Below are 15,299 nucleotides of genomic sequence, written 5' to 3'. Positions count from 1 at the left end.
CCAAACATCTGACCTCAAGTTGGCCACCCTGTTCGAAGGTCATGCTCTGGCTTCAAACCAGAGCCCAAGGGCAGAGTTTCTATATTACAGATACTCTGCTCAAGGTCCACATCAGAATCACCAAATAGCGGTTCTGCAGAGCACTCTTTATGCTCAGTGTATAAAGATCTTGGGAAGTTCCTTCTACTTTCTGTTGTGCAACAGTGGTGGCAGTTATAGGTAGGTAGTTATAGGTAGGTAGGTTTGTCTGAGACATCTATGAATGTAGGGATAAACATTGCAGTAACTTACACATAGCCTTTAAATCGATTGAGATGGTTGTTGGGTTTTTCGCAAACAATTGTGCTTTGGAAAAGTTCTGGTTCAAATTCAGCGTTCTGCAAGAAAACCAAACCCACAGTGAGTTCCTGTTATGTCAGGAGCAAATCAGTGCACTATTTCTGAAATAATAACAAGATAACAAGCTGTGTAGTGAAAAAGGAACATCAAGCATTTAAATTTACATCAGAAACAACTGCCACCTAACACTATAATTTACAGTGAGCCCAATATTTGTTATTAACCTGTCAGGTTGAAATGTGTTCTAATTTTAAACCCAGTTATAATGTATGTGTGTTTTCAGGCCTATGTATTTATGTGTGTGTATTTGTATATAAAACCATTGCTTAGACATCAATTATACAGTGTTGTAAAATGTAGCATCAAATGTATTTTGGGCTGCACCCATGACTATCTTCCTTAAAGAATGAGTAGCAAAGAAAATAATGTGATTCTGAATCCATGAACACCACCAACAAGGCCTCACCTGCCAAACATAAGGTCTGAGATGGCTTATATTGGGGGAAGTACTCAGGTCCAAACTATTTAGCACTTTATATGCTAGTACTAGCACATTGAATTGGGCCAGATTTCTTAGGTTTGGACATCTTAACTTTACCAGCTTGAGTTTCCATTCCCCGGCATGTCCAAATTTCATTTTCAGAACAATCAAATGTTGTCTCCCTCTCAGATTTTGAAAGCCTCTTTCCTTTATCTCTTTGAGTTGGTATGTGATTCTGATCTCCCAAAATAGAAGACCATTTCTTTTTGCATTACAATGTAAACCTGCTGATTTTTTATCTGCTTGGCCCACCTTTGTTTCACTGCTCTGCCATGCTTCTTGCCTGCATCAATGTGGGATTTGTTAAGCGCCACACAAAATGGCTGGCATTCTACCAGCTGTGCCAGCCTGAATTAAGGCACGCTTACTGCTGTAGTTGTATAGCTTTGGAGAGGCACCTACCTGTGTATGTTATATATAGGATTACTATAGTGTTAAAATTCAAAGTGTAGCAGTCATTATTTTATAAACAGTAACCATCTCTCTGCCCTGCCTTCCAAGCACAGTAATTCAGTACCAAAGGTTTGAGGCTGGTTCACATGGCATCTCTTCAGACCACTTTGCCACACAAGAGCTGCGAGTCATGTTTGATCTTGCACCTGAAGCTAACATGGTGGCAGTTGTGGAAATGGTCTTGTGTAAGCTAATCAAAGCACATTTTGCCAGATAGGTTTGCCAGGCGTTATCCTGCTAAAGATTCCCTCCAGCTGGACAGTTCTGTGCTTCTGTCTTAAATTTCTTTGCGTACCAAGGTACCACTAAAAGAACAGAGGGAACACAAGTTGCAAAAGTAGCTTCCAGACATACCTGATTAGAGAATCCTTTCACAACTTGTCTTTGTTTAAGGTTCGTCTCGCCGTCAAGATTTGATGTCTCTAAGTGACAGATCCCATTCTGATCAGAGGTGTGGAGCAGCAGGATGTCCGCAGGGACGGTCTCATTACATTGCAGTTGCACAAAGTCTCCCACTCGTACCTCTTCCCAGCACGTCTCAATGTAGGCTTTTTTGTTCCTGTTATGAGAAAAGACACCACAGCTGAATAGCCTGTGACAAGTCCATCAAGTCACAGACCATCTCTTTCCTTTGTGGTACAGGAGTGGCTGGTGAAGGGGGATGAGGAACAATTTCATTTTTATTTTTTTGTATTTTTATGAGAAAGTTTGTAACTGACATTTCTCAAAGCAGTATGTGAACTGAAGTATAAATATCCCTTGAAATTTGCAAACAGTGGTGCCTCGCAAGACCAAATTAATTTGTTCTGCGAGTTGCTTCGTCTAGTGATAATTTCGTCTTGTGAAGCGTGGGTTGCCGTAGCAAAACAAACAAACAAACAAACAAACAAACAAACTGCCGAAAAACTTCATCTTGTGAAGCGGGGCCATAGAAAACTTCGTCTTGCGAGTCACCAAAAACATCGCAAAATGCCTTCGTCTAGCGAGTTTTTCATTGCACGAGGCATTCGTCTTGCGAGGTACCACTGTATCTCTGAATTTTATGGTGCAGGTCTCCGGTGTGTACCAAAATGCACCTACTAGGGGAAAGTGTGCATATCTATACATATACTAGTGAAATTAACATACAACAATTCGCTCTGTTTGGGAAATTGAGTGCAAAAATGTGCATGTTAGTTAAAATTACATACAAAAATATATATATGTGTGTACCTCCTTGTGACTGTGATTTTATGAACACCTTTTAATACTGTGTTTTTAAATTGCTGTAACTTGTCCTGGAACTTTATGGTGAAAGATGATGAATTTTCATGAAGATTTTTTTTAAAATTGCTGCAGAAATGAGGAGAACTGAATTTAACATTAGGAAAATGACAAACTGAGGGAAACTGAAATTGGCATATTGACCATCCCTAGTTGGAGCCAAATGTTTTACTTATTGATCACAGACATATTATAAGAAGTACAATAATGTATCTTTGTTTTGAAAGCTCTTGAATTATTTGGCCAAAATTCATGCTAGCAGGTGATAGATGAATACCTCTGAAGAGGGTGTTCCATAACTGTTCCATAAGTGCAACAGAAAAATCCCTTTTCCTGTCACTACTTGACTAATCCCTGAAGGGCCATTGGGGATTATTTTAATGAATGGGCAGATCTGTATGGGTACACCAGCCTTTGGGATATTCTGCTATTCAGCTTTATATAACTTTGCAGGTCAATGCCAGCACTTTCAATTGTACTTGGAAGCATATAATAAACCAGGGAATATGTTTAATGCCAACAAGATAGATCCCATATGTTTAATCCTAGTCAATTATTTGGCTGTTGTGTTTTCAAGCAGCTGAAGCTTCTGAGTAGCCTTCAAAGGCAACCCCAACAATGATGCACTTTGTAGATTCGCAATTGACTGATAGCTGCAGCAATCTTCAAGGAGATGGGAAGGTTTAGTTAATGGGGACTGAATGATCACCTTCTTCAAGGTGGCTAATTTTATCTCTGATGTAGGTGAAGTTCAGAGACAGTGTTCATGGTTTCGTGGTGGTAAACTTCATAGTTGTTCTGGTCCAACATAATCTGCTATCTGCTAGGAATTGATTCATGCGAAAAAGGCTTCTGCACAGCCTCTCCCACTTGGTTACCCAAATATCTATGGGTGACTGGAACAGCTGCTTAGTACTGCCTAAAAGCCGCCAAGTTTTCAAACAATTCCGAGGTATTTTAGAGGTACTGTGACAGGTATCTTTCTCCGCTGCCTGGTTTCTTTCTTTAATCTTCCATTTTGTGTTCAGAACTTACATCCCTAAGCTGGGAATTTGTAACAGGAAATAAATTAAAGTCGGTGATCACAGACACAGTGGTTATGACTCTGACGTCCGCTGAAAAGGGAATAGATTGCACCCAATCAATATTTCCATCAAGAACATGGACAGAGAACGAAATGCGTATTTGTTGGGAAAACAGAACTGTGATGAAGGATTGTAAATGCTTTAAAAGATAGGATTAGAGACTCAAATGATCTTGATAAATAGGAGAGTTAGCCTGCAATCGATACAATGAAGACAAATGTGAAGTATTGCACTTCGGGAAGAAAAATGTTTCCACTTTGCTTGGCGTACTTGAAAGTCTTGGATACAGTAATGACAACAAAGTGTTGCATTCCAAGCAAGTTGTCTGGGTGCAAAGGAACTGACTGAACGGGACTCTACCTTCCCTTCTTTCCCCCTGCAGCCTCCCTGGGTGCCCTCAAAATCTGGTTCAAGGGCAGATTTTTGGGGTGCATGGGGGCTGCAGCAAGGAGAAGAGGAAGGTGACATCCTGTTGAATGAGAGTTTGCTCTTGTAGTGTTAAATTCCCCCCATAGAGACAGAGGAACACAGGAACATAGGAAGCTGCCTTGTATCGAGTCAGATGATTGGTCCATCTAATTCAATGTTCTATCTACACCAGGGGTGGGGAATCTCCTAATTAGACTTTCCAGACTCAATCTATTTACTGTCATTTTAATTATGATTACATTTCTATCCTGCCCTTGTCCCCCACCAAAGGAGCAAACCCACACACCTTCACCTGGTGTGGGAAGGTCCGAACCATGGCTTGAAATGTCAATCTCCCTGCTCTTCTTTGACAGCCATGGCTTGAGCTGTACAGTGTCTTCCTTCACAGATGTACCTTGAATTCACACAAGTGAGGAATCTCCAGCACCTGAGATCATGGTGATATCAGGGAACTGAAAGGTGGGTGGATGTGCCCAACTGCAAAAGTGGTCTGCAGAGCAAAGAGGAGTTTCAGATCTGGTCTGCTGGCTAGATCCTGTCTTCCACCTCTAGTCTCCACTGGCTGTGAGTAATTTTGCACAGCAGGGATTGCTCAGATCTTATCCTAGAGACCATCCCCAGTCATAATAGACATACATATTTGTGTCTAGGATTTGCTCTCTAAAATACTGCTACACTAGATGCTGGCAGAAGGTGATGACATTAACTTGCAGAAGTGCCTGGAATGTAGTGAACTGGATCCCAGGTCCTTTGGGGAGTCTATTAGCAGGAGAGCAAGGAAAGCACTCTGCACACACTGCATAGATCATTTCTGAGTGCCAGCATAGGTCCATGCAGGTGCTTCAGATGGTTCTGTACAGATCCAAAAACTACTAGCTAAATGACAAGGAGATCCACTATACTTACAGGAAGGCACTGGAATATTGCTAAGTGTTGCCGAACGTCTACCTCCATCTGCTAATTGTGGTGTGGGCGGAGCCCATATGATATGTGGCAGTATAATGTAAGAACTAGTTCTTCATCCTGGAGGTCCAGCTCCAAGGGCCTTCTGGTGGTTCTCTCACTGCGAGAAGTGAGGTGACAGAGATCCAGGCAAAAGGCCTTCTTGGTAGTGGTGTCTGCCCTGTGGAATGCCTCCTCCCAGCAGATGTCCAGGAAATTAACAACTATCTGACTTTTAGAAGACATCTGAAGGCAGCCCTGTTTGATGTTTTACTGTCTTTTTAATATTCTGTTGGGAGCCGCCCAGAGTGGCTGGGGAAACCCACCCAGATGGGTGGGGTATGAATAGATAACCAACCAACCAACCAACCAACCAACCTGGGTATAAGAATAAAGGGAATTCCAAATTTGCTTCAGAGCCCAATTAGATTCACAACATGGAGCCATGTTTTCAGCTCTCTCTCTCTCTCTCAAAAAAGGTTGGATCCCTTGGAAGCTCAAGCCCGTTACAGTAGACCTTGTGGGCATGTGAATGTGGTCTCCTGAACTCACTGTCCCCTTATTCCAGGTGGGTAAGAAACACAAGGGGTGGAAACTGCAGGGCCAAGTAGGCTGCCTTGAGATCTGGACTCCATACGCTGGCTGCACCCGTCTGTGGGCACCAATGCACAACTCCTACACTGTGCTGTTGTGCCAATATGGTTCTTTCCTGCTGTGCCGAGAGCAATGTCAGATGTTCAAAATGAGGTTTGCAAAAGTATTTTAATCATGAAAATAGGGAGGGGAATATCTTATACAGAAGCATGTTTAAACATTGTCTGTCGAGAGTTGGTTGTGGGGAGGGAGGATTTTCTTTGACCCACTTTAGGTACAGCATTAGAAGCAGAGGGTGTGTCATAGTTCTTGATGAAAGAGGCACCTGCCGCCTCTGTCTGGGGAACAGCACATTATTTCCACCTGCCTTTCTGCCAGGGGAAGAAAAAGTACGAGGCTCTCTTGCTGATAAATGAAAACAGCTAAATTAATTCCTCGCCTGGAGTGATTTGAATGTCACAGCATGTCTGTTATTATCATTATGTGAAGTATCTGCTCCCTTTAGGACTGAGCTCTGGTTAGCCATTGCTCAATGGAAGCCGTGCTGTGCAAGTCGCTCAGACCAGTGGAGATGATCAAGAGATCAGGAGAGCGAGACACTCTTCTCCAAAGCAACTCCTAGTGCCCTGTGATGCCTCGCCTCACACTTGGAGTGGCAGTGCTGTAAAAACTAGCTGCAAGCTTGGAGCGTGAGCCAAAATAGCTCACCATGCTGAAGATGCTTCCTGCTGACAAGCCAATGCTTTAGGTTAAACATTAGAATAAATCCCATCGGAGCAGCTCTGCAATGAAACAGACGAGCTGTTCATTTGTCCAAGATGCAATGCCAGATGCATGGGCTTGTGTGTTCTGTCTCTGCCTCTCCACCACTGACCTTGCTTACAGGGTTCCTCCCTGCATTCAGGAACCCTGATCACAGAGCTTTCCAGATCTCACTGAGGCTTGTCAGCATTTTCAAGTGAATGTGCTTTCAAGGCCCCTTCAGACCTTGCCATTTAATGCAACAAAGTCAGGAACAGATGGGCTGGGGTGCATAGCCTTGTGCCTCCAACATAATGTCTGAATAGAGCTAGGCTGACAGGGTGAAATACGGAGCTGGGTAAACTGACTTTCTGCGAAGGGGTGTTGGCATCCGTCTTGGGAGTCAATGGAGGAATGCACCTTTGTGGGTGAGGTCAAGCTGTTGGAAGGTCGCAGTGCCTGCTGTGGCTGTAGAGACCGATGCAGGTGAGACATGTTTTGTTGCATCTGGGGCAGATGAAGGCATCCAGGTGTGTTGCTGCAGATGCACCATGGCATTTCTTCTCTCTTCACTCCTCCCAGAAATCATTCCTCCTCTGGACAGTGCTATGGATACATGACTTGACTGCTTGTCTCCAGGCACTGTGGTTGTCTGCAAGGGATTCCCACATGATGTTGCCAACTTTCATGTCATGTTTGCAGACATTTTTGTAACGCAGAGTTGGTTTGCCAACTGGCCTGGTGCTGGAAGTAGAACATGTCCTTGGGGAACCCTTATTTTTGGTTTAAAAGAGGATGGTTTATTAGTATGTCATGTCTGAACTGGGCCAGTGACTTGCTCTAGACCACCAAATGAGCTTCAAGTACACATTCATTTCTGTTTCTCTCATGCACACAGTCACACACTGCTTCCATTGACTGCACAAATTGACTTCAGGTTAACACATCATGTCAGCCTAACCCACCTCACTGTTGGAAACAAAAAAGATAACCCAATGAAAGTTCAATTCTTCACCCAAGTCAGTGAGCTGCACAGAAAGCACTCATTTCTATCTATGATCACACACACACACACACACACACACACACAGAGAGAGAGAGAGAGAGAGAGAAATCCTAAAGCACTGAGAGATTTTAAAAGCAAGTCCAGACAATTTGCAGCAACTTATCTTCAGGCTACAGCTGCAAATCAGTACAACACACAGCATTACAAATATGCCCCATAAGATACACAGTGTGCATTCATAAAACTGCCTCAGTATATATTGATACCATTCAATTTGCAATTTATATTAAGTTAGTTTGAAAAGTGGTACAGGGGCATAGCCCTGAAGTAGCTGTTTTTCAAGAAAACCAGGAAAACTGCACCATATCAAAAAGACTATTGCTTAAATGATAATCCCAGGATACAGTTCAGCTGGGAAGGCAAATAGCTTTCTTGAGGACAAAGTCTCAATATTATTATTTTTTCGGGGGGGGGGGGAGGGGAGAGGGAGGGAGGATTTTTGTAGAGCCTTGTTAGTTGATGAAAGACCAAAGAGGCCTTTCTGATATACTCCTGTTCTCTTATTAATATTAATCTATGAATCAACTTTCACAGAAGTCTCAAGGCATTTATAACAATGCAATAAAAACACCTGAAATAGGTTTCAAAGCAACATAAAAATCAAGATAGATTTAAAAAGCATTGGTGGGACTAAATGATCCACAGGGGCCCTTGCAGCTCTATGATTCACCAGAGAGCCTCATCAGCAGAAACCCTGCAGAAAGACAGCTGCTTGTGCAATGGGGCTTTCTTCCCTGTCCTTCCCCCATGCTGAAATTGGCTTGGGTGGGGCGGGAGAATCCCTGGAACACTGTGTGGGAGGAAGAGAGGCAGTATCATTTCGCATGGCAAGTTAAAATGCTTGTACATTCAAAGTGTTGGTCATAGTGTGACGCTAAATTCCACCCTACACATATAAACAACCAAGGCAGAGACCTAATCCCTCCCTCCCTGTCCTCCAGCTAGAAGAAGGCTGTCTTTGATTATTTCCAGAAATTAAAAACAGTGAGCACCTGTTGCATCTCAACAGGAATGCTGTCCCACAAAAGCGGGGGCAGCCACACTGAAAGCCCTGGCTCAGGTTGCTGTGGAGTGGGCTTCTGATACTCCAGGGCCTTCAAGGAGAGGCTGTCTTGCAGAAAAGCATCCTACAGTGACCTACTGAAGCTGCAAGGTCACTAAGTACCATCAGGATCAAACACGGAAGTTGCCCTGCCCTGTTGCTTCTTTCTTTTTCAAGCACCAGTGCCACCAGTGATCAAAGGTCAGAATATGTTTCTTAGCCTCCTTTGTTATACAAACAAAAGGACTCTACAAATCCAAATAGATATAAGAAAGAACAAATAAAAGGCAAACCAATTTATGCTATAAAATAAGCGGTGTGATTTCCGCAAAGGGGAAAGATCCAGACCTTTATTTCTCCCTTGCAAGAAATGGCTGAAAGGAAAAAGAGTTTAGAAGAGAAGAGGGAAATACTATGTCTGAAAAATCAGGGGAGTCAGTAGAAAATTCTCGAGTAGAATACAAATAAAGAAATTGGGAATGAAAGGAAAAGGGGGTATAGAAGAAAGGCGTGTTAACTAGTTACATAGAAGCCCAACCGCCTCTTATGTACTGAAATTGCTGAGGCTGATATACCACACAATAAGCCCCCATTTCCTTTGTATGGCTATCAGGCCCCTTAAATGCTACCCTTGCTGAGTGGCCCAACCACATCCACAGCAGGGGCCAAAAACAGAGTCCCAAACATAAGATATGTGTGCAGTGCTAGGAGAGGGGAGCTATCAATTCATTTAGGGTAGAAGAAGCACACTATTGGCCCTTGTCCACCCAGGATGAGTTATTCAAATGTTACCCTAACCACAGTAATGGGAAAATGGCTTCCATGTGGCTAGGTTAACTTTAAAGGGACTCAGTTTCTGCCCCCAAAATGGTGTTTTTGCTATTTATCTGTGCTTCACTCTGAGGTCCCAAGGTGGATTGCCACAATTTAAAATACAACATTTAAAAATGGTTTAACAGCAGTTTACAATCACAAAAATCGAGTGGGTCCTAAAATATACCAGTACATCTTAGGTGCGAACATCCAGAATAAAAAGGTGTGTCTTCACCATTCACTGAAAACTGTATAGTGAAGAAGGGTAGCACCACATAGTGGACACTGCAACAATCCAATATGGAAGTTACTAGAGTATGGAGTCCAGTGGTTAAGTCATTTCTGTCCAAATGGGGCTGTAGATGGTGAACCAACCAGAGGTAGGGGAGAAAAGAACTTCTAGCCCCCGAAGCAACCTGAGTCTCCTGTTGAATTCAAGCTGCATCTTTTTCCTTGAAGGGAACTGCTACCCCATCCAGAACAGGCCATCTCCCCACCTCCTGAACATGAGAATTTGGGATGCATAACATTTCTGTCTTTTCACTGCCTCTGAGCGGTCACCTGCATACTGTTGTCTCTTTACTCCAAATCTCATGATGGCAGGTCCCAGCAGCTTCAGACAGATGTTAAGTAGCAAGGGGGACAAGATGGAACTTTGCATTTCTCTGGGTGTCTCAACCCAACCTGAGCAATACCCAGACTCCCTAGAAGCACCTCGATTCTGCCCAGGCATTGGCCCTTGCCTGAACCCAGTGCACAGCCCTATAGAAAACTATAGTCGCCTTCTATTGTAAGGCAGGTAGGCCTAGAGGGCAATAAATGGGAGGGCAATAAATCCAGACATGTGCAATAAATGCTTCAGTGTAGTTTTCCAGAGGTGAATGACCCTCTTCAGCCACTAAGAATCACACAGCACATCAAATAAAAGCCTCTTAAGTTTCATACCTTACCATAGAAACTATGCTGAAATTTTTAATGCACATGGAAAGTGTTTAATTTTATATTTTTCTCTTTGCCCTCATGTTTGACAGGGAGCATTGCCTCCTACCGTTCACAAGATATCAGACTGACCAATTCTAAAGACAGATCTTCCCACTTAATGCTGACCACACGGTGCCACAATCAGACACTGGATACACAGCAGAAAATTCTTGCAGGGCAAATAGCTCGATATCATTCATGCTTGTTTTGAGCCAATCTAAACTGAAGTTGTACTATCCTTGTAGGTGGGACAAATTTGAGATGCAATCTTCCTTAATCTTTTAGTAACTTGAAGATGCGAGAGAACAGAATTTATTTCAGAAATTGGAAGACAGTTCTGTTTTCATAATTCTGATGGTGTTCTAATGTGGTGATGGATAATGTAGATCTCTGGCATAAAAGAGACACTTCTTCTCTCTCTCACTTCTTGATTTGCAATAAGCATGGTTTGTTATTTGGTCTGAAGTTGGCAAATTAGGTTACTGTAAACCATTGTTCACCTCCACGCCAGAATGGGAAACCCTGTTCACAGTGTGGTTTCCAGTTCTTTATGGAGGCAAATTATTTGGGGCATTAACAATCATTTGCCCTGTTTGGATGTATTGAAAAAGGATTGTATCCAATTTAAGGGTAGGCAACACATTCCATCAGTGCAAGGATTTCCACTTGTACAATGGAACTTCCCCTCTCTCCTCCCATTGTGTGTACCCTAAATCCCTGGAGCAGATTTGGGGGAAGATGCAGGGTGCATGTGGTGAAAGGAGAAGGAAGGAAGCTACAATGCAGAAATTGTTGCAATGACAGAATGCGTTGGTTGGATACCGCCCTTGTTATGGTTATTAAGCACCAATAAGTGAGGGAGAAAACTGGAGCACATAAGGGGAGGTGGGAGGTAGAGAAGCAAACATTTGAGCATAAGGCCTTCTTGGCCTAAGCATGGCTTAGCTATGATGTCTGCTCTGGGCTACTGTTTCCACTCATGTTATCTTTGGAATAGTACAATAAGAGTAATGAATAGACCAAGAAACCAGGAAATGAACTACAAAAATCCCTGCTCTGATGTGGTTGACAACAATTTCAACAACTCAGATTTTTCCAATATGTCCTATCACAATTAACAATATTATTTTTCAAAAGGTTGAGGTGTCAGGTTGTAGTACCTTATGAAAACAACAATCCTCTCCTTTTACCTAAAATAAGAGATGAGATTATTAGAATTTTACAAAGCAATCATGCACAGAAACCACGAAACACATTGTTGCCAGGCAGTCTCTGAATTTGCCCCCTTTCACCGAACGCACTGCTTTTACTAACACTAGTAATACTTAAGAAGAACACCTTCCTTCCAAGTTATTTTGAAACTAGAAATGTTGTTTGTGTTTCAGAATTACAGGTCAATTTTTGGCCAACAATTCTCTGGCAAAAGTCTGAGTGTGCAGGGGGACATTTCAGTCCCCTCCAGATATAGTTTTTATTGTGTATTCACTATTGGAGTGATCATACATGGTCCCACTTTCAATACTGTTTGTACCAGCGAAAGTATTGGGGCGGTCATACTGCTTCATTTCCAGTCAGTGGACACCCTGTAACTTCCTGCTGAAATTCCATAACTTTTCATACCACAAACATTCTGGGCATTTTTTTTTGTCCCACTTTTGTTTTGCCATATTATTGGGAAAGCATTGTTCAACTAATAAAGCAGAATAAACACATCCCTAATACACTATTATTGTGTCAAGAACATGTTACAGAATCCACCCACAATAAGGACCCACAAATAGTTATTCAAACAGAAAGGCAAATACACTTTTTAGTCTAATATTTCAATGCATGTTTCTGAAGCATTCCCCAAATTGAATCCAAAGACTTATTTACCTTCTGTATACCAGGCAGCCCATGCTATTGATCTCTTTGTCCAGTTTGAATCTCCGAAAGTCCTCCCAAGCATCCTTGATAGCTGTGATGGCCATGATAACACAGACTGGGATCACGGATATCCCAGGTTCAAATGCATTGACCACTGGCACAAAATTGAGGACTGCAATGCCCACAAAATATAAATTAGCAAATCGATGAAATTGTTCATATAGGTTTTTAGGGATGAAGGACAGAAGTGTGTATCTTGTGGTCTTGATCCTGTTGCCCGCATAATGTCTGTTTGGGTTTTCTTTCCATGTGTCTTCAAAGGGCAAGTTAGAAATGAGGACTCTTTTTGCTTCTTCTTTCTTTTTCCTCCTCGTCCTTCTCTCTTCAGGCTCCTCATTCTCAGAATCAGAAGCAGCATTCTGGCAGCATGGTCTTCTGAACCAAAAGATGTCCCTCAGGAATTTTATAGGGCACATTTCCTTGACATCTTCCTGCCCCTTAAAAGCCACACTTTCTTGCACAGGTTTCTGAAAATTTAAGCTTCAATCTTTATGTATATTTGCTGTACGGCAAAATGCCGGGCTGAGTTTAACTAAAGCGATTGCTTTCACTTGCTTTTAGTCAACACCTGCTGGAACACTGACGTCACAAATGCACACAGGTATCATCCTCCTATAAACCGGTTTTCCAGTCATCCAAGTGAGTGATCCTGGGTCCTAGTGCTTGCTCTTTGTAGTGATGAATGAGGACTTTGTTCCTTAGATATATGCTTGTATAGAAACTTCCTGAATCTCACTGTAAACAGCAGAAAATGTTTCAGACTATTTGTCTCTTACTTGAATATTTGGGACATATTCTTAATACCACAGGTTTAATATACTGTATATTAAATGCCGCGTGCGCGCGTGTGTGTGTGTGTGCGCGCGCATGCATACAGGGCTCAAAATCAATCAAATTTCTGCCCAAAGAAATTCTGTGCAACAAAACTAAACTACACACTGACCAAAGATGAATTCTACAGCCTGCATTATTTGCACAAAAAAGAACATTTGCATATTTGTGTTTACTTTTCATAATATATTGTATTTCTTGTCACCATGGGGATTCCCAGCCTCTGGAAATGCTATTTCTTTGCATTCTGCTTCCTTCTTGTAGCCAAAAATGAAATAGTCCAGTTGGGCCTGGACCAGGAAGTGGAAAGGAGAAAGAGGAGTTGAATACAGAGCTGTTGAAAACAGGTTGCATCTTTATTTAATGAATAACTTTCTGTGGTGTGGTGTTAGGAGGGCAGGGGCCAAAGCACTGTAGCACTTGTAAAAGATCCCCCCCCCAAAAGACATAGAACAATGCAACTTGATGCCTCCTTCCTTAGCTATTGAGACACACTTCCAGTTACATGACTGTTCCAGTTACAGCCCAAAACTTCTTAAGGAGTCCCCACAAAGAGGTTCCCACTTCCTCAATGCCCATTGGGAGTTGTAAAAACATATACAGATCTAGTGACAAGTAAATACTACGTGGCTTGATTTGAATTGGGATCAGAAAATCCATTTTAAACAAAATATAGTAGCTTAGTTAATTCTGAGCCCAAGTCTCAATTACATATTTGGGAATGCAGCAAAACCCAAATACCCTCCTGAAAGTCTTCTAACCCCACATTGTGAGTAGGGATGGACAAAACTGTCAAGTTTGGGTCTCAGTTAAGTTTCCAATCTTAAATTCAGTTTCCCACATTTCCATAGCAATTTGTGGTTTTTAAAAGAGATCCTCATGAAAATCCACCAGCCTTTCATTGCAATTTTCTCCTAATAAACAGATTTCCAGATGCAATTTTGCCTAAGATACAGATTTGCAAGCCATTTCCCCTAATAAAAAGCATTTTTGTGTGCTACTTTCACTAATATGTGTGCTTTTATGCACATTTTCCTCTAACAGATGCACAATGGGTGGTATTCAGTGCAGCTTTACTTAAATTACGGTAGATCCATTGAAATTAATGAGAAAGGTTTCGTTAGGTCCATTAATTTCAGTGGGTTTATTCTGAGTAAAACATAGTTGACTACCACCCACTAACTTCATCACAAAATTCAGAAAAATATTAATTTTGAAGGATAGCAGCATTTCTGTTTGAAATGGCAGCAGAGACCCTAGGAAATAGAATTCCTCCCTGGTGCCTAAGTGCTTTCTATGGCCATAAGAACACAAGAAGAGCCTGTTGGATCAGAATGATGGTTCATCTAGTCCAGCATCCTGTTCTCACAGTGGCCAAGCAGATTCCTCCTGCAAGCAGGAGCACAAGAGCATTCTTGGTGGGCACTAGGTGCATTGGAAGTTACATATCCCTTTTGTCAACAGCAACAAAAACACACAACTCTGTAGAGATATAAGTGTCTCCCGCAGAAGCATGCAGACTGTCAGGAGTATGGGCAGGAGTATGGGCAGGAGTCTGGGGCCTGTAGTGCTTTGCAGGACTGGGGCCTGCCTCAGCTTGTGCTGGAGAAGCAAGGAGTGACCACTCAGGTGAGACCACTTGATATCTCACTGCACCTGGTGGCAAGAGCTGGGAGGGATAAAAGCTCAGCATTTCCCTTCAGCTCTTTGCCACAGCAACACTATCCCTGCCTGGTTGCATCTGGCCTCTTGCTCCTTGCTCCTTGCTCCTGGGACCCTTGCCTTGCCGACGCCTTGCTCCTTAGACCCTCACCTTTGCAGACGCCTTGATCCTTGACCCTTGGACCTCTGCCTTGCTGACGCCTTGATCCTCGACCCCCAGACCTTCGCCTCTGCCTTGCTCCTTGACCCTGCGACTGCCTGCTGCTGGACCCTCAACCCTGCATCTGTTCCCGCTTCTACACCACCATCTTGCCTCTGGTCCTGACGTCCTCAGCCAGGGCTTCTACTGCCCGCTGACCGGACCGTGACACAGACAGGTCATTGCAGTCTGGCAGGAATTTAAGTAACCCCAGCATAACACTAGAATGGTTTTCTAATATGTTTACCAAAATAAATATTTAAGATGCTATCTAGAGCCAGAAGCAGGATTTCAACATGAATTTTAAAGCAGAAATCACCTGCTACAGAATATGATTGTCAGTTATTTAATTGTAGCGCTGGAACGGAGATCTGGAGCATTATTTAATGAAG

The 15,299-nt window shown here is 42.7% G+C and overlaps 1 protein-coding gene across 4 annotated transcripts in view; it reads right to left on the bottom strand.

The window, feature by feature from the left end:
- Positions 1 to 15,299, bottom strand: part of ATP10B (ATPase phospholipid transporting 10B (putative)) — a 120,808-nt gene that overhangs the window by 39,564 nt on the left and 65,945 nt on the right. For 2 of the 4 annotated variants that reach the window (XM_035104946.2, XM_060271741.1), the window contains 2 exons: positions 1,688 to 1,892; positions 292 to 377 (listed from right to left, as the gene is read on the bottom strand). In XM_035104946.2, coding sequence (XP_034960837.1) covers positions 292 to 377; positions 1,688 to 1,892 — 291 coding nt within the window. Of the gene's footprint in view, positions 1 to 291; positions 378 to 1,687; positions 1,926 to 12,164; positions 15,297 to 15,299 lie in introns of those variants that run through there. The other 2 variants (XM_035104944.2, XM_035104947.2) reach the window with 2 other exon arrangements.

This window comes from Zootoca vivipara, chromosome 2, assembly GCF_963506605.1.
Source record: "Zootoca vivipara chromosome 2, rZooViv1.1, whole genome shotgun sequence".
In the NCBI taxonomy this organism is placed as follows: domain Eukaryota; kingdom Metazoa; phylum Chordata; class Lepidosauria; order Squamata; family Lacertidae; genus Zootoca; species Zootoca vivipara.
The sequence above is the reverse complement of the archived record's forward strand: the minus strand, read 5'-3'. Positions and strand labels throughout refer to the sequence as shown.